The sequence below is a fragment of the Colletotrichum tamarilloi genome (genome assembly GCF_030869305.1).
Source record: "Colletotrichum tamarilloi strain Tom-12 chromosome Unknown Scaffold_5.1, whole genome shotgun sequence".
NCBI classification, from domain to species: Eukaryota; Fungi; Ascomycota; class Sordariomycetes; order Glomerellales; family Glomerellaceae; genus Colletotrichum; species Colletotrichum tamarilloi.
Genome location: NW_026849388.1, coordinates 771,052 through 798,980, shown reverse-complemented (window position 1 = coordinate 798,980; position 27,929 = coordinate 771,052). Strand labels below are relative to the sequence as shown.

The following is a 27,929-nucleotide window of genomic DNA, read 5'->3' as shown; positions in this document are numbered from 1 at the left end:
GAGGAAGAAAAAGGTAGCTCCCCTGACGTATGCACTTTTGCACTTACAATTTGCTATAGCACGATGCATGGCGCCAGCAGGTGAGGTTGCAGTGCTGCTATTAACTCGCCGTCCAACGTTCAGCAACTCTCCGATGAAGCCACCAACTTACAAAAGTCTGTCGATGTAGGATGACTCGCTCGGCTGATTTCTCCTCCGCCGTAATACCCAATTACCAGACACTTGGGTCAGAAGTCGACCACGGGCTTATGATGGCGCACATCGCCAACCGGCCGAGGCAACAAGGGGTCGCCAACCAGAACAGGGCGCCCTGTTCAGCGTGCCTCGAAGCTCTCGATCAAGCTCGACCCGAACACGGGGAGCCGGAACTGACAATTGAGCTTTTCTTTGCCCACCTCTCTTCAGTCTTCCCTCGCCTACGTATCCGTACTGGGACTCTGGGACTCTGGAACCTAGGGAACTTGTGATGCTTTGGGAAAGCTCACCGGTGACCATGCCAACGAACGGAGCTCATGGGGCAAAGAGGCCCTCTTCCCGTTCGTTCTAAACCATCAGCTTGTCGCAATGAGACAATCAGTGGAGATGCCCAAACCGAATGACACACTGCAATCCGCCGCAACCTGCCGAGAAAAAAATGATCGATACTATTGCTTGGGCCCATAGTATGGAAAACGTCTGGAACATGTAGGCGTATGCGCCGTCTCTAACAGTAGCCAAGGCCCCCCCGCCCCTGATTGCCTCCGTTACCATCAACCGTATGTGAGATTCCTGCCTCTACAGAGTCGAAAGACTATCAGGACGTTTGGTTGCTTGAGATGGTTTGCCGCCTTGCCGCAGGCGCACTGCGGTGCGCACGCGGGTGCGTACACTATCGTCGCTGCGTCTATGCAACTGTCACTGCGATTGACACCGCGCCAAGTCTCAGGAACATGCGGCCAAAGCAACAGACTCATGGCACGGAGGATACGACGACGACAGCGACATTGGTGAAGCAAACAAGTTGAACACCGACCGAGCACGTCGCAATGCGACACTGACCGGTGTCACCTCACTTCGACTCGACGTCGTCGTCTCGAGACGTGTCTTTGGCCTCCCTACCCAAGGAAATGATGTTTGTCAAACCCCCGCCCAACGAGTATCTTATTTCATAGTTTTCCCCTCCCCCTCCCCCTCCTCACAATTCCACGGGCCTTTCCGTGAGATTGGCAGCTAGAGAGGACCAGAGGGACCAGAGGGGACCGTCATCCTTGGAAGGGGACTTTGATGAGGAAAGACGCTGATCGACGAGCTACGGAGGAACGTTGGGCACCACGCACCCGGGGCAATTTGAGAACGACCAGATCTGTGCTCACTGCCCGTTAGACCAGGCGTTCGACCAGGGGTATGACCGGGCTACGATCCACTTGTTGCATAAAACGTTGTGCATGGGTATGGAGCTCGCGATGATGGATATTCTTATAGCCGATCTTTGCTCATATGTGTTTAACTGAATATCCCCGATAAAGGATACTCAGACTGTGAGTCTCTATCACAATTCACCTCACGCAGTCTTACATGCTATGGTTTGCTGATAGATTGGGTATTTGGTGGTTTTCAAGGGCTTTGGCCCTACAAGTGAGAAACACATACCATACGCTATATGTATAGAGCTGGGAGAGAAATGAAATGCGATGTCAATGATATTAAGATAGCGATGCACCATCTGACCTAGTTCCAGATCCTCACCGCTGCTTGGAGAGTCATACCTGCGGGGAAATGATGGTTTGAGGAAATCCACATATCTGCACATGTCACGAATTTTCATAGTCACCGACTCAAGGATCCTTCTTTCCACAGGTGGGAGGTATTTGCCGGCATGGAAAATGTAAGTGCCTAGTTCCATCATGTCCAGTTGGCGGAGAACGGCCCGAGAATGTAAGGCCTCGTTCCGCCCAAGAAACCAGCAAACGAAAGAGTAGCGTTTGCCTGTGTCTCTTGTCTCTGACGGAAGATAAGGAACAGGAAGATGGGTGGGTGGCTCATGCAGACTCAACCTCATTGACAAAAACCAGATATCGCGAGGGCTGTTACCACCTGGTGTGGTTTCCGGGCGTATCTTAATCCAATGCTCTCTAACCCACCAACTCCATCTACGTACCTTGCTATCGAAGGGGATCCGAACGAGAGTCAAATCTAAGTCTGATGCAACAAAGTATAGTATACACAAAGCAATCGAGTACCTGCTTAGTATTTGAATCGATCTATACTTAGTAGGGTATACTGTTAGAGAAAGTTGACTATATCAACGATTGCTTGACATTGAGGCTCGCAGTTGGCAATGATGGCGACTGAAGTATGACTGCCTCCCCAGTTTCTCATCGCCAGCTCCATCAGTCCCTTCGGTTCAGTGCCACCAACTTACACCGCATGCGGCCAGAATTGGGGTGCACCCTCACGGGTTCCATGTCCTCCAGCTTATCTCCTAAGGCCTAGTAGCACATGCACCACGTGGCTACCGTCACTGGACCTACCCTTTTCAGCCTACAACCACATCGGGCTTTCGGAATGCATCGGTTGAACCGGTGGGAGGGTGAAATCCCTCAAGATGCAGGCTGACCGGAGTAACGGTTCACGGGAGCCAACAAAGAGGTCCACTACTGCGGAAAGAAGGGTTCGACAAGAACGCGATGAGCGCCCTGTGGGAGCACGAGGAACGCTGATACGGAGCCTTATCCGGGGCGTAGGTACCTACAACCTGCCGCACATGCCGCTCCCACCGCGTGGTAGAAAGCACCGATAATCGGCCCCACTTATTCATTCCTTCTGAAGGTTTGCGACTGTTGGAGGAATTTTTTTTCTGCTCCTACCCCAATTGCTTTTCGCCGACGACATTTGTCGAAAATATTTTTCTTCCTTCTTGGAGCCTTACCGTTCCCTCGTCGAAGTACGAGCGCCAATCCATTTTCTCTCGAAGAGGCCGGCTTGCTTCGTCCCGAAGATCTCGTGTTGCCTCGTTCCCCCGACTCTCTTTTCCCTAAGTCCGAAACACGAAGAAAACACGGCGTGGACCCTGTCCAACTAAAAAAAAAATACCCCGCCATCGGATACCCCGCCACCACCCACGACCGAAGCTATCTCGAACACCAACACCCATAACTACGCTGGTCCCTTCTGCGCAAACGTTTGCCAAGCTTCCTGGAACGCGGAAGCATTGGATAGACCTCGAGAATCACTGATCTCCTGCAAGATACCGCAAAGAGCAAGGCAAGATGTGTGGAATTCTTGGAATCTGCATGGGTCATTATGACCGGGATGAAGACAACTGCGACGCTGCGCAGGACATCCATGAAGCCATGTACCTTCTTCAGCACCGCGGCCAAGACGCCTGCGGTATTGCGACTAGGTAAGGGAACCTCAAGGACACCTAGCCAATTACAGGCTTTGGCTGACACCAGCAGTTCTTATGGAGGACGAATCTTCATGAACAAGGATTCTGGCATGGCAGCGACCGTCTTCAAGGACGGCAAGAGGGTCATTGACTTGCCTGGATGGATGGGCATTGGTCATCTTCGCTACCCTACCTGGGGAAGCAGTGGACGTGCTGAAGGTCAGAACAAAGCTGTGCTGGTGACACCTCACGGCCTTTGAGAGGCTAACGCAGATCACAGCTCAACCGTTCTACGTCAACAGCCCGTATGGAATCTGCCTGTCGCACAATGGCAACCTGACCAATGCTGCCGAGCTCCGTGCCTTCCTGGACAAGGACGCTCACAGGCATATCAACACCAGCAGTGACAGTGAGCTGATGCTGTCTGTCTTTGCCAACGAGCTTAATGAGACTGGAAAGGCGCGTATCAACGAGACAGATCTGTTCAGTGCGCTTGAGCGCACTTACAAGCGCATTCAGGGTGCCTGGGCTAGTGTCATCATGGTTGCTGGCTATGGTGTGGTTGCGTTCAGAGACCCTGATGGTATCCGTCCTTTGGTTTGGGGTTCTCGCAAGTCGACTCCTAACCCTGATGACGACGCTTACGACTACATGGTTGCGTCGGAGTCGATTGCTCTGCGCCAGCTGGGCTTCAAGAACATCACCGATGTCTTGCCTGGACAGGCTGTTCTCTTCAAGAAGGGCTGCCCTCCTGTTTTCCACCAGATTCAGGAGCCGGCTTCATACAGCCCTGACATCTTTGAATACGGTAAGAAGCTACAATCTTGGAACTGATGCTGGGACTTGCTGACGTAGTCAAGTGTACTTTGCAAGGCCTGACAGTGTCATTGATGGAATCAGTGTCCATGAGTCCCGCAACCGCCAGGGTATCAAGTTGGCTGACAATATCATCGCTCGGCTGGGCGAGGAGGCCGTTAAGGATATCGATGTTGTCATCCCTATCCCCGAGACTTCCAACACGGCTGCTGCAGCTTTGGCAGAGCGACTCAGGAAGCCCTATTCCATGGGTTTCGTCAAGAACCGTTACGTCTTCAGAACTTTCATCATGCCTGGACAGCAGATGCGGCAAAAGAGCGTTCGCCGCAAGCTCAGCACCATTGATTCCGAGTTCAAGGGCAAGACCGTGCTTCTTGTTGATGACTCGGTGGTTCGCGGAACGACTAGCCGAGAGATCGTCACCATGGCGCGTGAGGCCGGAGCTCGCAAGGTCATCTTCAGCTCGTGCTCGCCCGAGGTCATCCACCCTCATGTCCACGGCATTGACTTGGCATCGCAAAAGGATCTGATTGCTCATGGACGCACCAACGCCGAAATCGCCGAGCAAATCGGTGCTGATGACATCATCTACCAGACGGTCGAGGATCTCGTGGCCTCATGCGCCGAGCTTTCTCCTCGTGACCCCAAGACGCAGACTTTCGAGATCGGCGTTTTCAGCGGCTGCTATGTCACCCCTGTTTCTGAGGCCTACCTGGAGCAGCTCGACGATGCCCGCAACAGCGGCAGAAAGCGTAAGGCGCTTGTTGCCAGCAGCGGCCCCGTGAATACCGGCCCCGCGGACTCTGCGGAAACTCCTGCTGCTAAAATCGCCAAGACCAATGGCTTGGCGGCCCGGACACGAGCTGACCCGCAGTCCCCGGGAAACCCTGCGGACATTGGGTATGTACATTGAACATGCACTATGGGGAATGTTGACTGACTAAACGGCTTGCAGCATCCACAACGCAGCTCATGAGGGGGGGAACTAGACGATCCAAAGATGCTCACGCAACTATTCAAAGAAAGGCCGGAAATGGGGTATACAGAAAATCAAAAATTCAAGAGAGGCGTTGGGGAGGGATTGGTATTTTGGAACTACATTGCATTCATCTCTGAGGTTTATTACTCAGGCTTGGAGTTGGGTACTTGATTTGGTACTCGGCTGGTTAGAGAGAGAGAGAGAGGTATGTATGGTCGTCCGTACATAGGGTTCTTTTCGAACGTCCTGCACATAGATGATTCACAAGAATTAATCATCCATTCAAACAACTGCTTGGTGGCCATCAGTCGTCGTTGGATTGTACCCGGTAGTAGCATGAGTAATCTAAGGAGATATCCAGAGCCTCTGCATAAATATGAACCAGGGTGGCCAACCCCGGTTAAGTGCATGCGCTTCATACTTGTACATCATCACAGTCAACGTCGCTTCATTTGGTGTCATCTACACTAAGGTATTCGTAGGCCCGAGCCCGAGGGTTCCATCGACCGGTCAGTTTTCTCCATCCGCGCCAGACGGTGAAGAAATTCCGTGAAACGATCCACCGTCGTCACTGATGGATCGGAGCGTTTCCCCCCTTCCCTTCTTCCCGTTCCCACAGGTAGTGGTCAGGTTACAAGCCGGACTGACTGGTTCCCAGCCTCCAGGTACTGTAGCCTGTAGGTAGCCTTTCCGCACGGAGCCCGTCACGACTCATACCCCAGCCCTTATCCCAGTGCCTGTATCTTTTCCCACCAAGGGCCCTTGTTGCTTAGTGAAAACAGATGGGGAAAGAAACTCTCACAGTGAATACCTCCGTGAAGAAAAAAGACGATGAGGAAAAAGAGGTACATGGCCAGGGGACCTGGCACGAACTTTGCAAAGGCATGGGACCCGGACGACCAACCGGCACATCCGCGGTTCGACGGCCGGCGTCCATTTGGAATGACAGCTAGTGGGGAATAATCGCCCTTTTGCTCAAGTTTCCCAGTAATGAGTGTCCGTGCCAGCCCAGACGCAATAATCCCATCCAAGCCCAAAACTTTGCTGGGCGAGAGAAACCCGCCCGCCCACTGGCTGCATTGTGAGATGAAGTAAATCTCAATGGGTCAAGTTGCCAGGAAGATGAGCGCCTGTATGAGTAAGTTATTGACCTAGTGAACGGGTTCACTGGCCTTCCCCTCCTCTGTTGGCGCCATCGCCGCCGCCGCCGCGGCCACATCTTCAACACGTTGACTAAGGTAAGACAATCTCTCCACTAGTACTAGAGCGCCCCCATCGTATGGACTCCACGACCCCTTTCTCGCCTGCTAGATGCACCCTTTCGCCTTGCCTCTAGGTTGTCTTTCAGCCTGACAGATACTTTAGAAGTTCACACCAGTGAACCCATCAGGCAGGCAGGAAGACGAAGGAGGGCGATCATCTCGTGGTGGATTCGCAACTACGAGACCGGGCTCTTCTGTCACCTGTATGCTCCGGCCTGGCAATAAGAGAGCATGGACATGGTCACCTTCAATCGCCGGCCATGGTAGCGTTCAATGCTGCACAGCTTTATGCTTCTCTTCAGGGTCGGACCCTTGGAGGAGGAGGGGGATCAGGATCCCAGGGAATGCAAAGCCCGCGCCGTCCGCCGGTCTCTTGGGACGGGCTGCGTTTTGGCATTTTGGCCAACATACCCCGCCAAATGGGCAATGCCATTTGGCAATAGTCGATACCTATCCTATGCCTGGCAGATTGGTTGGGCCCATGCCATGCAAAATGCAAGCCGTGCGGCTGCAATGTCACCGACGTTTTTGGTGACGGGCATGAACTTGGCCAAGGTTTGGCCGGGTTTCCGTTCCCTCTAACGCCCCCAAAGATTCGGGCCAATCTGGATTTGTGGCACAGCGTCTTTTGGTAGAAGGTATCGAGCCCACAACCATGCTCAGCTGGGCTTGAGAAAGCACTGCATGGCCGCATTATCATAGCCAACTTCGAGGAATGGAACCAGCGAGATGATGGACAATCCCATCGCACGCACAAGCGCGGGGCTTTGGCTCCGCATAGAGTGTTTCTTGTTCCGAGTTCGTTCTCGATGATTTTACTTGGGGGCCGTTAATGTGCCCTCGAACATTGCCAGACAAGGGGTTGGGGGGATTAGGATTGGTTTCCCGCTTCCTCGAAAAGAACAGAGCATTGGCCCATTTTCAGGGACCCCTCGTGGGATTTTCGTCGTGATACAATCTGTCGCCCGTGTTTCCACTAACCACCCCCCCTTTATTCTGAATCCCCTCTGTCCCGTCCATGACCATGGGGGAGGGAGGGGAGGGACGTGCGAATTGTCTCGTGAACAGGGCAAGGCAGACCTCCGGACCTGCTGCGCTGCATTATCCATACGGATACGCATACCATGCGACGCGCAACAGACTTCTTCCAGAAGCTCTGGGCCGCGGGTTCCTTGCCCGGGCCCCATGTCGTCTCAAGTTCGTCCGTGGTTGCGTTGCGAAGCGAATAACTCCTCTCGGGCTACGCTGTCCCGCCTTGTCTAACAGCCTCCCTTATGCCAGGATGCTTCCCGCCTATTCTGCTGCCGCTGGACCTCATATTGTGGAGGATGATTTAGCGACCACTTCTCTAACTCTTCATCCAGCGAATGGAGTGTTGTAGGCCGGGCACTCTCGTTTCGCTAGCTCTTGGCTTCTACACGAGACTCGTAGGGACAATGGCGTTGTGCCAATTTCGGAGGGGTCTTGCAATAACTTGTGACTGATCAGAACGTGATCTCGTGATCGGTGGATATACTCCGTATGGACATCTATTTCCCAGAAAGCCACGCTTCACTCATCCTTGTGCTGACTCGGGGTGGGCGCGGAGATCACGATGTCGTGCTGCCGATGCACCTGTGCGGACCTAGAGTTCTGACGCTGTGCATCTCCGTTGTTGCATAGGTACATATCCTCCAGGGGTCCTGTGAGGTGATTACAGATTGCTCCATCTCTCGTCACCCTCATCTCTGGGCAACGGAAAATTTCCCATCCTCTTTTTGCACGATTCCGTTGATTGCTGCTATTGCAACTGGACCAACCACCGCCCTTGAAGACACACACGCCCAGACATTGGAAGGATGCTGGTGGGATTCAGGGTGGGACTGGGAGGGGAGGGCCGCCGCGGGTGGTTGGGAAGCATCCGGTTCATCTCGTCCCACGAAGTTGGGAAACCGCCGATCCGGAGCCGCCGCGTGGCCGGGCAGAAGCTCTTTTTCCTAGTCCGGATGCCGCGATATGAAAGGTGCCCGTGGCAACGACGCAGATGTATTGGAATCTTCGACGATCCCTCTACCGTGATTCAAAAAGGCTGTTTCGTTTTAGTGTAGGGCCACCTGTTGGACCCTTGGAAAGCTTCACGCGAGATGAGCAGAACGTAGAAATCGTATTCCAACACCCCCTCCCCTCTCTCGTCCATCTCGCGAACGGTAGGAAAGAGTCCCCGCGCTCGCCTCGCTTCGAAATTTCGTTGAGACAAGGCCCTGAACTGAGAATTACATAGAGGCCGCTGTTGCAGTAGCCCCACGCCCTGTAAAGTCTAGCGCCCTGCCAGGCGTGGAGATTCGATTCCGCTTCTGGAAGCTGTGGAATATTCTTCTCGTTTTTTCCCCTTCACGATGGAAGACTGACCGAATGGAACCCCAGGTTGAGTAAGACGGCGGATGCAGCGGTGTATATTACCGAATGGAGACGCGGGCATCCACTGCCGTCCACCGGACAACAGAGTATCGTGCCGAACGGAACGTTCTCCATGTGATCAATACCGAACCATGTGAATTGAGTGCATAAGCCGCTTTTTGTGAGAGCCGGAAGTGTACAAGCTTTATGCGTCTGACTGCCGGGGTTCCACAGCGCCGGTAGGTTTTTTTTTTTTTTTTCCTTTCGTCGGAGGTGGCTCCGGGTGGCGGCTGACGACACGGAATACGACCGCAAAACTACAACGGTCGTGGCCGGTCATTTGAAAAAGCAAAAACATACAACACCAGGTATTCGCTGATCGTCACCGACTCAACTACTAATCTGGCCCTCATCAGCTTGTCTATGGGAGAGCGGACGGGATCCCGAATTTTCTGATGGGTGTGGTCGTATGTGCTTGCCTTCCAAAAGAAGTTTCATTATATTGGAAGCGGATCCTATGCACCGGCTCTAGGCTGACTCTGAATGTACACTGTTCAGCATCGATATAAAATCCTGTATGGGCTCCTCTCCATATGTCGATGCGTAAGTCTACGACTCTGGAAGTGAAGAAACCGTTAAGCTGCAGACGAAGAACGATAGTCGGTGATGATAGAAGAAGGTAGTGGCAGTAGCAAGACTGCGTTCTGAGAGAGAGCCGCCAGGCCAGCTTTGCGAAGTCTCTTCCCAATCCATAGGAACGTTCTTCGCTTGAGGGGAACCCTTGCTGTCTTGAGCTGTTTCGGTGGTAAATGTTTGTGCCTCAGGGACTCGTTAGTACCATCCAGGTAAATGGCAAGTAGTTGGAGTATCCTGCTTGCGGGTTCTCCTAAGTCTAGCAACCACTTAAGCTCATCGACATACTAGATAGGTAGCTACTTATTGAGAAGTGGCAATCGATGGCAAATATGTTATTCAAGGTCAAAATGCATCAGGTTGCTCGCCGAACGCCTGGACCAAGGTAACAGTTCAAACTTCACGTGTGTCTAATCTTTGACATACTATTGGCCGTCTAGCATATGCGTATAAGGTACTAAGGAAACCACTGAGTACTGAGTAAGTGCAAAACTTTCAAGATGATTCCATGGAACTGCCTGTTCTTATCCTACTGTGTAGTCACGATGTGGTGTTCTTGGAGTGATTGATCAAGCGAATGAATCATGCGATGTTTCGGTCTCAAGCTGAGTGACTGCTCAGGTGCTCTACTGGGCCATCGTTCTTTCCTCCCACCATCCCTTTGTTCCTGCCTTGAGAAGGGTAGGAACGACGAGGAATAACAAACGCGCCTTCTCTAGACGCCCTTGGCTGCCTAACGGGCAGGCTGTTCACCCGAGTTTTCTTTCTTTCCAACCTTCCATTTATCCCTCCTTGCTCACTCACACACTCAATCCCCAGGAAATTCCCATCGACATTACAAAATCCTTTCCTCAATACTCATCTTTCATCAATCCTTCTCAAGAATTCTTCAGATCCGTCAACACCAACATTCACATTATTACTTGTTGCTTGTGCCTCCACGTCAAGAAACCCTTCATTCTACCTCCCACTCTTCACGCCAAAAACATTTGGTGATCTTCTCAACATATACAGGTTCCAACACACACACACACACACACACACCGAGACCACAGCCATGTCTTCCTACTACTCCTCTCGTCCTGGCAGGTAAGTAAAATGCAGCGTTGTCTTCTCACTGTGGTCAATGGCACTAACAAATACTTCTCAGTTCCCAGGACCTTGGTGAGAAGCTTGGCGAGAACATGGCCGAGAAGTAAGTTGCGATATACGAGAATTGTGCCGACGCGACTAGTCTCTGACACCGCTGACACTTTCTTATAGGTATCGCTGCAAGATTGGCGGTGAGTGGAAGCCGATGTCCGGCTTCTCTAAGAAGCAGCAGAAGCTTGTTCAAGACAAGCTTGATCGACACGCTCGAGTCAACCGTGCCAACACTGGCATGGTCTGCCGCATTCACTCGGGTGAACCCGTCAATGAGATTCGATGTGAAGGTCCATGTGACGAGATTAAGACCTTGGACCAGTTTTCCAAGAACAACAGAACCAATGGCGTCAACGTGAGTACCTGAGACGCATACCATTTCCACTTCCGCTCACATCTTTGTGTACAGTTCTGCAAGTCTTGCCAGCACTGGATCAACACCCAGGAGCCCGGCTACACTCCCTGGGCCGGTCCTAACACTCAACTGGACCCCCTGGAGAACACGGACGACTACGTGAGTCACCTGCCGACTGATCCCTCTGAGATCTTTGACTTCCGTAGTGAGGTTGATCAGGTAAGAAAGACCATGAACTGCCAACTTGAACAAGACTAATGTGCTGACAGCCCCTCGCTCCCGTCACTGGAACCAACGGCCTCACTGCCGCGGATGACCTCTCGACTCGCATTGAGTCTATGGGCATCGAGACTCGTCAGCCCTACATTGCTGGCCCGATCGGCCTTGGGGCTAGAAATGTCGGCCATGCTAGCTACAATGCCGGCGCCTCCGGCCTGGACAGCGAGAGCATTGCCTCTGCTGCTACCTCGGCTATCGCAGGTACCACTGAGACAGGTCGTGATTACGAGTTTCACAACACCTTCCTTGATGTCGACTTCAATGCCTACGACTCGGCTGGCAAGAAGCATATCAAGACCAAGGTCCCCACTACCCAGTCCAGCGGCTCTTCCATGATTAAGAGTCGCTATACCTACGAGGGAGGTCGCCCCGAGACCGGATCCAACACTACGGCTCTCGCCGCTTCGAGCGTTGCGCCTAGCGGTCCCTGGCCCGGTGTAAGTCCATCTATCACTTTCCAATGTTTCAGTACCCTGCTAACGCACTCTCAAGGATCGTCAGCGCGATAGAAAGCAGCTCACGAAGGCGGAGCACCGCGCTCTCCAGAGAGGCAGGCCTCAGCCTCAAACAATCTTCAACCCCATTCCGTACGGCAACGGCGATGACGACAGTGACGACGAGTAGGAACCTCATTCTTCCACGCGTCATCTGGGCACCAAATAACTCTCTTTGGTAGCGGTGGTTTCATGCCGCCATGGAGAACATTTCCATCAGTGGTTACCCGACGCCCTCATCTGTCTCATTGTTATCTTTTCTTCCTTTTCTTTATTCGAGCTTCTTTAAGTTTCTTGCCTGCGTTTTAATCGCAGCTCAGCGCAGAGCCATTCCGTCCCAATGTTCACGGGCAAGTCATCCGGCAACAAACAACCGACCAACCTCATATGCCTAGAGGAGTGGGAGGAAGTCTGATGTTTGCTACCAGCTACAGCGCAGCTATAGTCTATGGAAGCTTCACGGGGACAACGCCTGAGAAATGAGGGAACGCGAAGGGATGGCACTTCTGGGCATATTTCCACGGATTACGTGGGGTTCGACTTCTCTTCAACTTTGCAACTTCTCAACGATAGGACGGTGGCGGTCCGGAACGGTTAGGATCATGGGAAGGAAGGCACGGAAAAGTTTGCTCTTTCAGGTACCTCGATAGTCAGGTAACCGCAACTTCACTAATAGTCAGTTCACTTTGCAAATCAAAACGTTCCCTATGCAACCATGTGTATTTCAACTGTGTAACGAGAGAAACATGTGGCAAAAAAGAAACCCGAGACGCCCACCGCCATCCAGTCTCATTGCCGATGCGGCCTGTCCAATGTGTGTGTGTGATCCCGTGCTCCTGTCCAGCCGGGGTAATTCTTTTTTGGAAATGCCCCCAAACCATACCCAAAAGAAGAAAACAAAAAACGATGTGTCCTCCCCGCGTGCCACAACGGGCGCGGAAATGATCCCATCCCAGATTCCAACATGATGCTGGCTTATAGTACTCCCGCCCTCAAGGTGTCGTCGACCTAAATGTAGAAGCCCCGACGTCCCTCGCCTTGCCGCTATGGATCAAGTAACGGAGGGGTTCGGCTCTCCGACATGATCTCGATCGCCGAATATTGAGGAGCGATTAATGGCCTGTTTCAAGACAGGCTAATCACAAGTCGTTGTTTTGCTTGAAATACCCAGGATCGGTGTCGCCCCGATTCATCATCTCCTGAGCGTCTCCAACCTGCCGACGCTCCGTGATCTCGCGATCCTTAAGCCTCTTGTGCAGTGTATACCTTAACCCTAGCGTCAATCCTCGAGCGTTCCTGTCCCTCATGACTGCTGGTCCCTATTGAAGAGGTTCCGATGAGCTGGACAGACGATTGAGATGCAAATAAACATCCGTGCCATATCTACATTCGGGGTTAGCTTGGGGTTACGTAAAATAAGTCCATGGCACAGCGCGCGACTCACCCTTCCATGCTGATAAGTTTCAAGTCTCCGCCAAAGTATCGCGCGTAAAGTCGTGAGATAGGCAATCCGTACCCAAAGCCAGCCATAGGCGCTTTGAAGTCGTTCTTATCAAAGTCCGGGTCCAGATTCGGTGTGCGATCCACAGTGGTGTACATATATGTCCAAACGAGAGGTATAGAGCTTCGGGGAATACCACCACCCTCGTCCGAGATCTTGATGGTGATATCCTCCTTACCCTCTGCCACAATGACCTTGGTCACAGGGAACTCCTGCTTATCCTGACCGTGCGTTTCGACAACGGCGCGGAGAGAGTTTTTCAAAGTCTCAAAGAGCATATGCGAAAGATGCCCTGGAACGTACATGAAGTTCAGGTTAGGGTTGCAGACGAGTTGAATCTTGGGTGCTTCGAAAAGTCCGTAATGGTCCTCGCAGACAAAGCGCGCATTCTCAATGGCTTCTTGCGCGAGATCCTGAACATTGGTCTTGGTACAGATGATGCCGACATAGGTGGGATCCCGGTGGTGGCTTTGATCGGTCAAGGCAATGTGCTGACCGATGAGCATGCGGATCCCTATGCGCGACATGTAAAATCGATCGAGGAATGACTGGATGTTGTTATCAATCTGCATGCGCTGTCTTTTGCGCTTGTACTCCAGGATGCCCTGTGCCATGGTGGTGACAACTCCGTCGTGGCGCCTCTTGATGCCATGCAGGGCTTTGGCGAAGCGCTCGTTGTACAAGCGCAGCTCAGGCGGCCAATCGCCGACATCATCCACCATTGCAAAATATCTCCGTGCGGCGACGTTCTTCTGCTTGCTCCAGCCGTTTCCATTGGACTGCGGCAAAGAGGCATATTGGCCTTCCTCGATGCTCGGGTTTCGGGTTGCCTCGGAGAGCATTGGACCTTTCCCGTACGATTTGGCAGGCCTCAAGAGCCTTTCTTTTGTTGATTTATCCAAGTCAGGTCGGGGAAGTTGTGTGAGTTCCTGCGCGGAAGGATGAGTGTCAGTGAGTCATGTCCTTCATGCATTATGCGACAGAAAAGCCTTGACATACCTCGAATGACTGTGCGTACCAGTCCTGCACTCGCTTCACGGAGGGCATGTCGTTGAGGCCATCTGGAAGTTCGTCGAGCTCTTGTACGCGATGGGCAAGGCGGATTGGTAGCTCCTCGGCAAGGAATTGTGAGGCACGGAAGAGGGTTCCTGGAAGCAGAATGAACAGTCAGCACTATGGCAGCTTGAACAAAAAGCTAGTCAAGTAGGAACTGGCGCATTGCTATCGCATGCAGGCTCAGCAAGCAACGGAGCAGAAGGGAGGTAAATGCAAGCCGTTAGGAAACGGAGGGGAGTTGCCAAGGGTTGACGAACCAACTGAAGGCTTCTCTCCAAATTGGACCATCTGCCTCAAGCTCACACCAGTTGCCGGGAAACTGGCGTAATGCCTGATGGTATCCATCAACCTATCCGTCTTCCTCCACGACATGTTGGGCGGCTCTGAATTGGCGATCTACTGTTGAAATGAGGTATTCGAATCGAACCCCGCGTGACCGAGTTGGGACGGCCTTTACCGAGGCTGTATGACGCAGGGCAACATGGAACAGACACGAGCGGGCGAAATGCGGAGGAAGAGATGTCGAGGGATTAGGAGGCGAGGTTGAAGATTAAAGCCAGATCTACTGCCGCATAGTCAATGGGAGTGAGGAGAGGTCGCGTGCAGCGTACGGGAGGTGTTTCGTGTAGGTTTATTTCTGGTAATGGAGACGGAATAGGAACTGGGACCTCAAGAAGGCGAGAGCTTGGGATTGCCGGGGACGACAGGAACAAGGCCGGGCCAGGGCTCCTCAGTGGAGAGTTCCTGATGCTCTGGGCGGACGGCAATGGTACGCAGGTACTTGCCCCGACTCGGCGTCATACTGCCTATGCCCATGGTTCGATGATAGCACGATAAGTACCTCGACCCGGCTTACATAGCCGACCGTAGAGGTGCGCTTCAAGCGAGTTTCCCGCCGGTTCTGGCCGTAACAACGGTTCGCAATTGTTTAGCCCGAGGTGCGAATGTGTATGTTTAGGTCCTTTATTCGAACAGCTATCAGCCAGGTAGAGAATGGTGATTCGGGGCGTTAATTCGACGGTATCACGGCAAGACTCTCTGTGCGTTGCCAACTCTGTCTCACTTTACAGCGTGGGTACACATATCTACAGCTCTCTTACAGTACCACAATTAGTATCTCCAGAATAAACATTGGGTATGGTGCAGATAATGAGCAGTTTTGCTCTGTCAATCAAGGAGACAGTCAAGATAAACCAGCTCCAGAAAAACGGAAAAAGGACCGAGCCGTCAAACCACACTGATTCAGCGAAAAGAAAAAAAAAGAAGAAAAAAAGAACAAGAGAAATCGAATAGTCAGCACACATACTTACCACTACTAGCCTGGAATTGAATGCTGGGCAACCAAGAGTCACGATTACATGTCGGGCATGTGACGGAGTGACGGACGGCGGAAAGGAACGGATCGTGGCAGTTGGTGTGTACTTCCGTCACTATCAATTTCCTTCTCCAACTCTACAGCACGCGACGATGGTCAACCGCGGCGGAGGAGGGGCTCTTGTTCAGCGTCTGCCCTTCCTCGTAGCCGAGAGAGCTGTGCCCGTGCCTAGGCTTGCTTGCTTCCCCCACACCGAGTCTTGAGGTAAATGCTGACATAAGGTAAGGTAGGCATCCCTAAGCAAGGTACCTTAAGGTAGTTGCACCTCCACTACAGCAAATGCTAGCAGCTCTACTGCGTAGCCGTCACCTCCCCAATCACATCCCGGTCGCGTCCTTCCCCCTTCTCGCAAAATGGCCCTAGGTAAATCCGTCTCCAGCGTTCACCCATTGTCACAGTCCCAGCTTGACCCCTGTGGTCACATGCAAGGCGCCACAATTCTTCAAGCCCCCCCGAGTCCTCGCCCAGCCTTCACCAGCCTCCCACGCCTTCCAGAGCCACCTCACGCGTCGAACGCGCCAAAGACAAGACTCGACGCATCGCCAATTGGTCGGCCTCTTTGACCAAACAGCGCCCGATTCTCCTGCAGCTGACGCCCAAAATCCCCCAATCTTTGGCATTTGCACCAGAAGCCGCCCTTTCGGATCGTCTTCGGGAATACTACCTCCCACTAGCTTGCCGCGCCGTGCTGCTTTCATCCGGTGCATGCAGAGTCGACTCGTCGCATTGCAATCGAGCCCAAACCGGCAGTTCTTTGCCTTGTCGCGCGTCTTTTCCGTTCCCCATACCTCTGAGAGGAATACATACACACGGGGACTATTTGTCTAGGAGGCCAAAGACCCGGTTTTTCGGTTGGCCGGCCGCCGCCCTATTAAACATTGTCCAAATACCTTTTTCACTTCAATGACCAGAAATGTCGGACGGCAGATCGGATTCGGGGCTGGGCCTACGTTTTCTCGATTTGAATGACGATGAGGACGACAACAGCCCATGCAAAGGCCGCTTGCGCCGCTCTAGGAGCCAAACCAGCAAATCGGTCCCCGTAACGCCGCATGCCTCTTCACCGCAAATTTCAACGCCCTCTCTTCCCTCACCGATGAGCTATCGGGGCTTCTCACCTCTCTCACCGACTCCTCGCCAGCAATTCTCCACGCCCGGTGGTTATTTCTCGACGCCGGTGGCTAAGAGCCCCCTAGCGCGCTCATGGACCGAGGATGATCTCACTGCATCAACCCATTCAAATGGGACTGAAAAGACGAATGAGAACACTGAAAATACCCGAGATACTCTCGGTCTGATCCAGCGGCTCAACGACTTGGCGCAAAAGCTCCTCGCGGGTGAAGATGTCCCTGATACCAACGTTAGCGCCATGCACGGAAAGCTTGATGAGATTGATTCAGTCTTAGCCGGAGAGCCGCCTCAAGCAACACCACAGGGCAAGCCAAAGAATTGGCCGGCAGACGCCCGGAGTGTTGAGCATGAATCCTTGTGGACTTCGCCTTCGCCGTCATGGTTTCGGTCGGGCCTTTCGGAAATCTCACCGTCCTTCCGCAGCTCATTCAGAAGAGATACGCCCTCGCCTGAACCCACCGTCGAAAAGAAGCCCGCGGTCGATACTTTCCGCATCGCGTCCGAAGCAGCAAAACTCAACATCGAGCTGGAATCCCTCGTCACAAACCTCAAGGCCCGTCAAGAGGAATCGGAGGTGAGACATGAAAACGCCAAACTCGGGAAGGGAGGCCACTGACCAGAGTAAAGCACATCCACCAACTTCTCGTAACCCGCGCAGAACGGGCAGCACAAAGAATCATCTTCCTCCAAGGTCGAGTACATGACTTGTATGTCTCGAAACAGTCCCCTTGTGGGTTGTTTGTGTGCCTTTCCATACTGACTCATCGCAGAGAAGAGGAACTCCAAGAAAACGACTCGGAACTCAGCTACCTACGCCTCGGCCTCAAGGCTATAGAAGTGCAATGCCCAACCGATGTTGACGACGACCTCGCCCAAAGCATTCAGAACTGGAAAACCGACTGGACCGCCCTCAAACGCAAACGGTCAAAGCACAAGAGCTACGACCGCTCCGCTTACAGCACACCCGCGGGGACGCCGTTGCGGCGGTGACACTCGCCCTACCCCGACTTTGTTTTACAGCCTTCGTCTTTTATGCGTGATGACTATAGAGACTTGAACGAGTGATGAAGCCACAAAAAGTTATCAAGTACGGTTACGACTGAAGCATAGCAATGGTGTTTGGAAAGACAGCAGGATACCCAGTCCACGCAATCTCGCATTTTCTCTTAGGTCCCTTTACTACAGCATAGCGGATACCACAAAAAGTTACGATTACAGTTTCTTGTTTTTACCTCTGGGCAGTTGGAAGAGGAAAGGAGAGAGGATGAGAAAGGAAAGGGAACAGGTTTCGGTACATTTTCCCATGACCACAATTATGACATTCAAGCACACGTCGTTCTGTTTGCACAAGTGAGACCTAGCTCTGCATCACCCGCCAAGGAGAATATGGTTCTTTAGCAAGGTTTGTGAGCCAGCTAGACAGAGAAGTGATACCTAGCATTATGGGCTGGCACACACAGATATCAAGACTGGTTGGTCGTTGGCGCTTCACACGGCATTGTGTGTCGTCAGAGCTGCTGTAACTGGTAAGTCGTCTTGGTCTTGCTAGACGACGACGACTCAACGACCATCGAGCTTAGATTACCTTCAAACTAAGTCTCACCAGATGTACACGCCGCTGAGGCTTCGATGCCAACACCGGCCGTAGTGTTTCGTGATGGACCCTGATTGCCTCATACAAATATCAAAAGGCCCTAACTACACGAGAACCAAAAAGAGTTCACCCCCCCGGTGCTGAACTGGGGGCTACATCTCTTGGTGCTCATGCTGGGACTCGAACCTAGAAGCCTGGTGTAGGCTAAGCCAGTTGAACAGGCTCGCCCGTAACCATCCCGCCAAACGGCAGTTTGACCTGACCTCGCAAGCCTGTGAGGCGCCTGCTGCCGTTGGTGACGGGAATGGACTTGAGGGGGGGCATATAGGCTTCTCTCGCGGCAGGTGTGGGAAGGTAAGGTGCGGTAGCATCAGCCTGCTCCTTCTAAGCCGGACTACCAAGGTAGCAGGCTACAGTCTCATGATACTGCTTGTGGGGCCTGAATGGAAGGCAAGTTCGTCCCGCCATCCATTCCATCTCAGTCTACAATCTAGCAATATGAAAAGACCCACCAGGCTTTAACCTAAGGTACCTAGCTATCTTACTTCCAAGTTCCGCATTGTTGTTATGGCCCGTCCGCCGCTCTTTCCTTGCTCGCCACACTCGTTTACCCCTAACTGAGCGACATACGGCTCAATCTGTACTCGAGTCGCGAGTGGCTTCACGAGCCAAAGTCAGCCTGGCCAAGAGCTTTCTCGAGCCCTAGGCAGCACGATGCTTGTTGTCACTGTGAGAAAGGCAGCACACTCAAGACACATGGCATCATATTACTATTAATTATTACGCAGACAACGCTCGACATTCAGTAGTCATCTACATGAGCATGATCATCAGGTTCACATAACGGCCTGATGACCAGGCCTGTCCTATTCCGCTTCCAGTCTACTACAAATTCGAACGAACTCCCAACGCACAACACATCTACTCCAGCATCACAGCCCGTCTGTTGTAGCCAGTGTTCTTGTCAACACCGACCTTGACAGTGGCGTCCGCGACAGGTGCCTTGACATCGTTGCAGAGACCCTCGGTCTGCTCCTTGGGCAAGAAGACGCGAGGCAGGCCACCGGCGGGCATCTGTGCCCACAGACGGCCGTGAGAGGCAACGGTAAAGGACTCGCAGTTCAAGACGTCGACGATCTCGGCACCAACGGCGAAGCCGTGGACGTTGCGCGCAATGGAGAACATGACGCCGTTGTTGGCGGCGGAGCCGCCGTTAGTGTACATGGAGAAGAGCTGGCCCTTGCGGAAGCCGATGACGCGGCTGCTGTCGGTGCTGCCGTAGGAGAAGACGGCGCGGGTGCGCTCCTTTGTGAGGAAGTCGGCGTTGGCGGCGGCGGCGTGGGCGCGGATTTTGTTGGTCTGCTGGATCCAGCCGTAGAGTTCCGCCTTGTCGTCGAAGCCAGTCGTCCAGAAGACCTCGCGGTTGTTGGGGTTGGGGCCGCCGTTGAAGTGCTGCTCCTGGCCGTAGTAGACGATGGGGATGCCGTCGCGGAGCATGGTTAGAGCGTACATGTTCTTGGCGAGGGCGACGTCGCCGTTAAGGTAGGGGAAGCGGGGCTGATCCTGGTTCTCGACGAAGGAGCCCCAGACGGAGGGGTCGATGGAGGACATGCCGGCCATGGTGTTGGCGCTCTCGTAGACCTTGTCCATGTCGCCCTCGAGGGTGGAGAAGACGGTGGCGAAGAGGTGGTAGCTGCTGTAGTCCATGATGCCGTCGAGGTAGTTCTGGTAAGGGGCGAGCAGGGTCAGGGAGGAGTGGCTGACCTCGGCGAGAAGGAAGACGCCGGCGGCCTCGCGGAAGCCGCCCTCGGTGAAGAACTCGGGCTCAATCTCGAGGGCGGTGTCAACGCGGAGGCCATCGATGGAGTACTTTGTGACGAGGTCCTTGATCCACTCGGCATAGATCTTACGGACGAAGTCGTCCTCGGTGCGGAGGTCGGGCAGACCCTCGAGCCAGCAGAGCTGCTCGGACTGGAGGTTGTTCCAGTTGATGGAGCACTCCTTGTGGTAGTACTCGGGCTTGTTGAAGGGCTTGTACTTTGTGTAGTTGCCGGGGGAGTCGTTCAGACCGGAGTGGTTGGGGGCGACGTCGACCATGAGGTACATGCCGCGGGCGTGGAGGGCGCTGGAGAGCTCCAGGAGGTCGGCCTCAGTACCAAAGTGCGGGTTGATGGAGTAGAGGTCCTCGGTCCAGAAGCCGTGGTAGCCCTCTCCGTTGCCGCCAACGTTTCCCTCGACGTTCTTCACGACAGGCGAGATCCAGATGGCGGTGGCACCAAGGTTCTGGATGTAGTCCAGCTTGCTGGTGATGCCCTTCCAGGTGCCGCCGCAGTACAGGCCCGGGGTGATATCGCAGACTGGGGTCGAGCCATCAGAGGTGGCAAAACGGTCGGTGATGATTTGGTAGATGCTCTGGTTTCTCCATCCGGCGGCATCCAGGGCCGAGACGCCTTGGAGGGCCCCGACGGCCAGCAAAGAGAGTGTTGTTGCGAAGGAACGCATGTTTACACAGTTGATGAGAAGATTATGGTATTAAGGCAGTGGTCGATTATCCAAGAGAAGGAAGAACAACAGACAAAAGAAGATACGACGTAAAGAGAGTCGGTTTGTGAACTATTGGAGTGTAATGTACGGCAGGGATCAAACGAACGATAACAGCACAAGGCAGAACGAGTGATTGCCTTGGCTTGAACTGCGGCACCTGTAGGGAGAGAGGGATGGAAGGAGGGAGGAAGGAGGAAGAGAGACTAAGCGGAAGTGTAAAGACAGCGGCTGAGTAGCATATATTGTATCTTCGCACCAACGAGGACTACGAGCAGTTTACTCCCACATACCAGACTCTCGTCTTTTGACGAGAACCTCGCTTCGCGGACCCCCTTCGAATCGCCCCTGCCAAAAGGGCTGTGCTATTGGCAGAATACGAATGAAATGCCAGATCGAGTGGTCCCAGCCGATTTAGGTGAGCTCACGTTGTCCCTTTTGAATCAGATCCCGGCTGTCGTCCCCATCTGTAGATCCACTACCGTCCCTACCCATGCGGTGGATGGGGTGGTCTAGAGTCCTAGACGTAGCATCCTTTGACAGTTCGGATACTGCGAAACGCATCGTTAGTGGAAAGGAAGGATTTAAGCGAGGGGAAAAGTCAGAAATACGAGAGAAGGGGGACAACAAGACTCTTGGGGGGAGGATATCAGAGCCCAAGAGGAAGGCGGTCGTGAAGAAGAGGCTCCTTTCTGCGCATCCTGAACAGGGTGTTTGGGCGCTAAGACAATCTACTTTAGACAGTCGACCCCGGCTCTCCCGTCCGAGTCGGCTCGAAAACGGCAAAGCCCCAAGTCGGATAGTTTCCGGCGACGGGGGCTCTTCTCCACTTTCATCCCGATCGGTCAATATTCCACTATTCTATAGAGTGCTTTTCTGATTAATCGCGTTGGCTCCTCCGGCGTGAATGAGCGAATGGATTCCCGGCTTTTCCTAATCGGTGAACCTGCGTTTGGGAGAGAGTACTACGTAGATGTTGCTCCCCCCTTCTACAGTGCTGCAGCACCGCAGTGCTGGAGCTTTTGTTCCTGGTCCTATCTGGGTTTAGTCCATCGGTGTGAGCGTGTTTGTCACTTGTGACGTTCCCACGTTCCGACGCAGGAGTAACGGGGTCTTCCGTGAGGCTGTGAGATCGAGCTCGAGCTCGAATCAGATTCAATGAAATGGGACCAACTGGTGGACTTTTGAAGTATCCATGGATAGCTCCTGAGGTGGGTAGGTGCTGAATTTGGTGAACGGGTGGGGCAGGCTAGCGCGACCTCCGAAGATGTTTGTTTCACAGCACCCTACCTTCTCCTTCGAGTCAATTGAGATATCAATATCGAGCCAAAGTCGTATCCCGATGTTGTAGAGATGTAACGACGGGTACAGCTATATTGACCACTCTCAGGCTGTCGAAGCAGTCTGAAGGTAAGAGTCCTTCACATGAACGCAAACCCCCTTTCTCAAACCAGTTCATTCTCATCATCATCCTCACGTGGGCTGTTTCTAATTGCTCTTACTAAAAGACTGCTGATCGTCTTCGTATAGCGACAACATACTTTCAGTGTTCAATGTAATTGACTTTTCGTTGGATTCGAGTTGGTTGCCCGAGCTGTGTCGCTAACATTCTCGGACAATTGGTGAGATTTGAAAGTGGAAGAAAGATTTTGCGGAAAGCTTGGATCAGAGAGGACTTTGTCCAGCGACACGTTTAAATTTCATAGATGCCCCCAACTAATCCGCTTGATTTTTGGTTGAAGACGTATCTTGCGGCTCTCCTTCCTCGCCGAGTTCAGTCTTACAAGCATCAACTCTTCGGCTATGCAGATAGCGGACGGAGGGTTTTTTGGTAAGGAAGGTACAGATGCTTATTGCACAGCGTGCTCAATGCGAACGGCCCACTTCTCCGGATAATGAAAGATATATCAGACCTTCAGAGAACTTATGCACCTACTATCCGCACTAGAATGAAAGATATAAATGAAGACAGAAAATGGTGAGAATATTCCCACAGACGGGGTACTCGTCCGCGGGCAAGGAGGTGAGCACGATATAGTGGAGAACCCACCGTACCTTAGATGCAACCTCTTTAGGCGGCTCCTGTGACATGACGTAAGTTGGAAGACGGCACATGGCTTCCAGCAGACAGAACGACGCGATGTGCTTGTGGCCGCATACGCATCCGCTACATGATACAGGCATATCTGGACTGTATTCTTGCATCCATGTTGCATTTGACATGCAGAGAATTGATTTTTAGATGGACAACGGCGGACGTTGCAAAACCGACGCCGTTGAAGTTTGAATGGGTCCCGCCAACCTTTTTTAATGGGCACTGCGACCTTCTAGTCTCAACTTTAAAAAGCGTACCTACCTTACTAAGGCAAGCACGCAAGCTCCTTCCACGTGCCCAGGAAACGAACCCGACGACATGTCTCCATGGTGTCGATGGGAAAACGAAGATGAGCATCGCTGTGATATCTTGGATGCACAAGAACTCCTGCAGCGATATTAACCTGACATCTCACTCACAGTCACATCGCACAAGATGTGGTGAGACTCGAGGAATGATGTCAATAGGACCATCGAGAGCCAAGAAATGCGGCACAAATCCAGCCGTGGCAGGACCGCTTAGCGCTTTCTGGGCACAGCATTAGGTCGCAGGTACTGAATCTTGACTTCACTGGGCGATGCCCCAAATCCTTGGCGATTGGGAAAAGAGCAGAACGGCATCACAGGCACGTGATGCCAGAATTCGAAACCCAATCAAGGCAGGCACAAGCTCCGAGTTCACCTCACCTCCATCTCACATCACATCACAGGCAGGGACACCCAGGCGTTCTTTCCCGCACTAGTTCAAATTGACAGGGGCAGGCTTTCCCTCCTTCCTACCCTACCTTACCTGACAAACAACGGCGGACCCATCTACTTCTGCAGATTCAACGTCATCTCAACCGCCTTCTCTCATTCTTCTCACTACAGACTTCGCGCGGAAGCAATCCAATTTGCCGGCGTACTCCAACACAACCTCTCATCTTCGACGGGTCTGAGGTCGATCCCACCCTCTTCACATTCGAGCGAACCCTCCAGCGATAGTTTTCGACCGATGGAACGCGTGCTAACTTGTCTTTTCACAACTAGGTTTCGAATCCATTCTACCTAGCACGCTCTGGCTACCACTCGAAATCAAATAAATGATCTACACTCGAGTGAGATTTCTCTCGCCACAACCTGCCTTACGAGTACCGACCTCCTTTCGCTCCCACAACCAGCACAACCCCTTCTCCGAACATGAAGCTATCCTCCCTGTCACACCGTCTGCGAGCGCAGACGTGGGAAGCGTCATGACGTCGTCCAAGATCCTCCAATGCCTGCCGGTAAGTGCGAACAAACTTGTCGATCTGCTGCTTCAGTTCCATTTCCTATTGTCCCATGGTTTTACCAATTCTTGCGGGTTTGTTCCCCGCATTCAACCCCATCCCCGCGTTCCACTCAGTCCATAGGAGCGACAGCGCTAGCTTTCCACCTTCCCGGTGACGTTCGAGGTGAAGCTTCACGGAGAAGTCTCCGATTACGTCGTTATACGCAGCTATCTCCAATTTTCCGTTCCTTGGCGAGTGTCTGGATACATAAGGAACCAAGCAGTCCAAAGCTGGGAGGCTACCTTGGCTGTCTTGGGATCAAAATCTACCCACCTATTGCTCCTCCAGTCTCCAATCTGCCCCCCTGTGCCAGGACGCTCCTCCCTCGTGGCAGTGTCCCGACTTCCACTTGACTTCACCCCCCAAACGTACTCGGCATACAATTATCTTTTCTTCCCAGCTGAGGCTCGTTCGTCATCACCGCCAACATGGCTTCGGATCCGAAGCGAGAAAAGATCGGCGATCAGTCATCGTCAGACCATGCCGAAACCGATTACGCTCATATAGACCACCCAGGACGACAGTCCGAGGCCACGGCGGTTGACGAGGAAGAGAGAAAGCGCCTGGAGGCTTCTCGGAAGCTGGAGAACCCTCTTGCTGGCTTCACGCCTGAACAGTTGAGTCAAAAAGGCGAGGACTACTGTCAACAGCATGGCATCACCGATGAAGAAGACATTCGGGCTTTTCGCCTGGGCGCCATGATCGCTGGAAATATGAACAAGTACGATAGCATGACTGAGATCTCTGCCGATGAACGAGCAGTGCTTGACGGCGAGTCCACTCACAAGTGGCGGAACCCCAAGATGCTCTATGGTGTTGTTGCTGGTCGGTCTTCTAGTATCTTTACTCTTTTTCCTATTTCTACATTTCCTTTGTCTGGTTTCATTCGTACCTCTCCAGCCTCTCTCCGTCTACGTCTTCCTCTCTACGTACAGAGGTTGACCCTCCCCAAGTCTGTTCATTCTGCGCTGTCGTTCAGGGTATGGACGAGACTGTTGTCAGTGGTGCTCAGTCCTTCTACAAGAAGCAGTTCGGCATCGGAGGAGAGACTGAGCGAGACACCTGGCTCCTTGGCCTGACAAACTCTGCTCCATATCTCTGCTGCGCCGTCATCGGTTGCTGGCTGACAGAGCCCATGAACAAACGGTTCGGTCGCCGGGGCACCGTCTTCATCTCCTGTCTCATCTCTGCCTTGGCCTGTTTTTGGCAGGCTTTCACTAACACTTGGTGGCATATGTTCATCGCCCGTTTCTTCCTCGGTTTTGGTATCGGCCCCAAGTCTGCCACAACTCCCATCTTTGCTGCCGAATGTGGGCCTCCTCGCCTGCGTGGCGCCCTCGTTATGCAGTGGCAACTGTGGACAGCCTTTGGCATCATGATGGGTTACGTTGCCGACTTGGCATTCTACTACGTGCCTGACAAGAGCGGTATCGTCGGTCTCAACTGGAGACTGATGATGAGTAGCGCTATGCTGCCTGCTCTTCTTGTCTGTGCATGCTGCTACATGTGTCCTGAGTCCCCTAGATGGTACCTGACCAAGAATCGCCACTCGGACGCCTACAAGCCCATGTGCCAGTTACGCTTCAAGAAGGTACAGGCTGCTCGCGACCTCTTCTACGCCAATGCCCTCCTACAGGCTGAGAAGGAGACGCAAGGCATCGGTAAACAGAACCGACTTAAAGAGTTCTTCACCGTTAGAAGGAACAGAAACGCCATGATTGCGTCAGAAATTGCCATGGGTACGCAACAGCTGTTGTTGAAGAAAGGGGACCCTCACCTGCCTGCTCCATGTACCTCCATGCAGGTCCATGTACAGGCTGGAGGCTTCCAGCCTTTATCCCCTATTACCTATTAATAGTCCATAGGGATCCCTTTCCCTCAGGAAGGGATCTCTTCTTCATGCATAGCAATACATGGTATCACATCCGATCCCTTCCTTCCTTCAAGTGCTGTGTGGAATCAATGTCATAGGTAAGGGCAAATTTCGTGATCTAACGGTGTTTGTGTAGTACACAAACATGATGGAATGGTTGAAATACATGAATTTTCGGTTTGGCCGCTTGTAAAACGCGAGCGAGGGATGCAGGAGATGTTTGGGACTCAAAAACTCTTCATCCGAATGACCTCACACAGTATGCTGATTATGGGTAGCTTATTATAGCTCCGAGATCTTCCTGGCGGCTGAATTCAGCGAAGTAAGTGCCTTGTCGGCGTCCCTTGGTTTTGGCATCATCAACTGGCTCTTCGCTCTACCGGCTTTCTATACGATTGATACTTTCGGGCGGCGCAACTTACTCCCGACAACATTTCCACTGATGGCCGTCTGTCCATTTTTTACTGGCTTCTCGTTTTATATACCTACAAACCCCGCCAAGATTGCCTGTATTGCCCTGGGCATCTATCTCTTTGGCATGGTCTATTCCCCTGGCGAGGGGCCAGTGCCTTTCACCTACTCAGCCGAGGCCTACCCCTTGTACATCCGCCCCATCGGCATGTCTCTGGCGACGGCGACAACGTGGTTCTTTAACTTTATTCTGGCCGTAACCTGGCCCTCTCTCCAGAAGGCCTTTACACCTACGGGCGCTTTTGGGTGGTATGGCGGCTGGAACATTATCGGATTCTTTCTCGTTCTCTTCCTGCTTCCCGAGACCAAGGAGAAGACACTCGAAGAGCTGGACGGTGTGTTCAGCGTACCTTTGCGTACCTTTGCGCGATATGGGCTCGCGCAATTCTTCTACTTTTGGAAGAGGTACGTCTTCAGGCAGGATGTTAGCCCGCCTGCTGTGCCCCATGCTGGAAGCATTGATTATCATCGGGATTCGTTTGCGCAGGAGAAGCAGCATGACCCGATTGCCCGTGTTTGATAAGGGCTGCTCAAGGGCCACTCGAGCTCGGAGACAAGTTGCTGCTTAATCAGAGCAGCGTAGGATGGATTAAAAGGCCCAGGGAGGATTACCGCTGTATGATAATGGCGTGATGGTATCACTTTCTATTGCTTGAGAAATGTTCGGAAGGTGTAATGTCTATCAGAGCAAGGAATACTTGTCTGAGCAACGACTTGTTCTCATTGTATTACAATCTGTATGGAAACAATCTATAAAGCGATCGTTGTCAAGCACACGATCGTGAAAGATCGATGGATCACCAGAGGTTGCATCCTCAGAATCTGGTGAAGTCTGCTTTTGACGGTTTTCTGACTCCACTTATCTAGTGCAGGTGAAGGGTCTTCACGAGCTCTCGAATACTCTTTGGGACTGAAGGGCGAGGTGCACCGTAAGGTACTTGGGCCACTTCTCCTTCTCTCCTACCGTAAAGGGCCGAAGGGGAACGTGGCCGAGGGGTATTTAGAGGGAGTCATAGATTAATCCATAAGTCCGAGGCCTCACTCAACCTAACCTTTTGTTCGATTCACCATTGATGACTCCTTTTTATACACTCTCCTTCAGCATCTCACCCTGTTCCATTACTTTACTTCCACTCAGCCGAAAACATCGGCATCGCTTTTTCTTGGTTTTTGTCCTATGCGATTCTATCGTACTATTCAGGCCCCAGCATCTTCCACTCTCGTGTCACTCTTACCGGAAGAACAAGTAGGTATGCCCCGCATGCGTATTCGTCACCTG

General features: G+C 52.7%; 6 protein-coding genes across 6 annotated transcripts, besides 1 other annotated feature; 4 read left to right on the top strand and 2 right to left on the bottom strand.

The window, feature by feature from the left end:
- Positions 1–69: part of a sequence feature (Short protein (CTAM01_02377, KAK1508591.1) was converted to a misc_feature.) that runs on past the window's edge.
- Positions 70–3,248: 3,179 nt separating this feature from the next.
- Positions 3,249–5,172, top strand: CTAM01_02376 (amidophosphoribosyltransferase; the record flags this gene model as incomplete). Its single annotated transcript, XM_060518415.1, has 5 exons — positions 3,249–3,382; positions 3,438–3,586; positions 3,648–4,175; positions 4,228–5,083; positions 5,139–5,172. The coding sequence occupies 5 exons, from the start codon at positions 3,249–3,251 to the stop codon at positions 5,170–5,172; spliced, it is 1,701 nt and encodes a 566-aa protein (XP_060387048.1).
- A 5,318-nt stretch (positions 5,173–10,490) lies between these two features.
- CTAM01_02375 (uncharacterized protein) lies at positions 10,491–11,834 on the top strand (the record flags this gene model as incomplete). The annotated part of the gene is made up of 6 exons (XM_060518414.1): positions 10,491–10,522; positions 10,584–10,628; positions 10,697–10,931; positions 10,986–11,150; positions 11,201–11,647; positions 11,703–11,834. The coding sequence occupies 6 exons, from the start codon at positions 10,491–10,493 to the stop codon at positions 11,832–11,834; spliced, it is 1,056 nt and encodes a 351-aa protein (XP_060387047.1).
- A 1,009-nt stretch (positions 11,835–12,843) lies between these two features.
- CTAM01_02374 (uncharacterized protein) lies at positions 12,844–14,633 on the bottom strand (the record flags this gene model as incomplete). The annotated part of the gene is made up of 4 exons (XM_060518413.1): positions 12,844–13,000; positions 13,149–14,134; positions 14,205–14,353; positions 14,519–14,633. The coding sequence occupies 4 exons, from the start codon at positions 14,631–14,633 to the stop codon at positions 12,844–12,846; spliced, it is 1,407 nt and encodes a 468-aa protein (XP_060387046.1).
- Positions 14,634–16,549: 1,916 nt separating this feature from the next.
- On the top strand, positions 16,550–17,757 carry CTAM01_02373 (uncharacterized protein; the record flags this gene model as incomplete). The annotated part of the gene is made up of 3 exons (XM_060518412.1): positions 16,550–17,341; positions 17,395–17,474; positions 17,538–17,757. 3 exons carry the CDS (start codon positions 16,550–16,552, stop codon positions 17,755–17,757), a joined length of 1,092 nt encoding a protein of 363 aa, XP_060387045.1.
- Positions 17,758–19,282: 1,525 nt separating this feature from the next.
- Positions 19,283–20,863, bottom strand: CTAM01_02372 (alpha amylase; the record flags this gene model as incomplete). Its single annotated transcript, XM_060518411.1, has 1 exon — positions 19,283–20,863. One exon carries the CDS (start codon positions 20,861–20,863, stop codon positions 19,283–19,285), a length of 1,581 nt encoding a protein of 526 aa, XP_060387044.1.
- Positions 20,864–24,734: 3,871 nt separating this feature from the next.
- CTAM01_02371 (uncharacterized protein) lies at positions 24,735–27,170 on the top strand (the record flags this gene model as incomplete). Its single annotated transcript, XM_060518410.1, has 3 exons — positions 24,735–25,119; positions 25,242–26,045; positions 26,458–27,170. The coding sequence occupies 3 exons, from the start codon at positions 24,735–24,737 to the stop codon at positions 27,168–27,170; spliced, it is 1,902 nt and encodes a 633-aa protein (XP_060387043.1).
- Between the last annotated feature and the right edge of the window lie 759 nt (positions 27,171–27,929).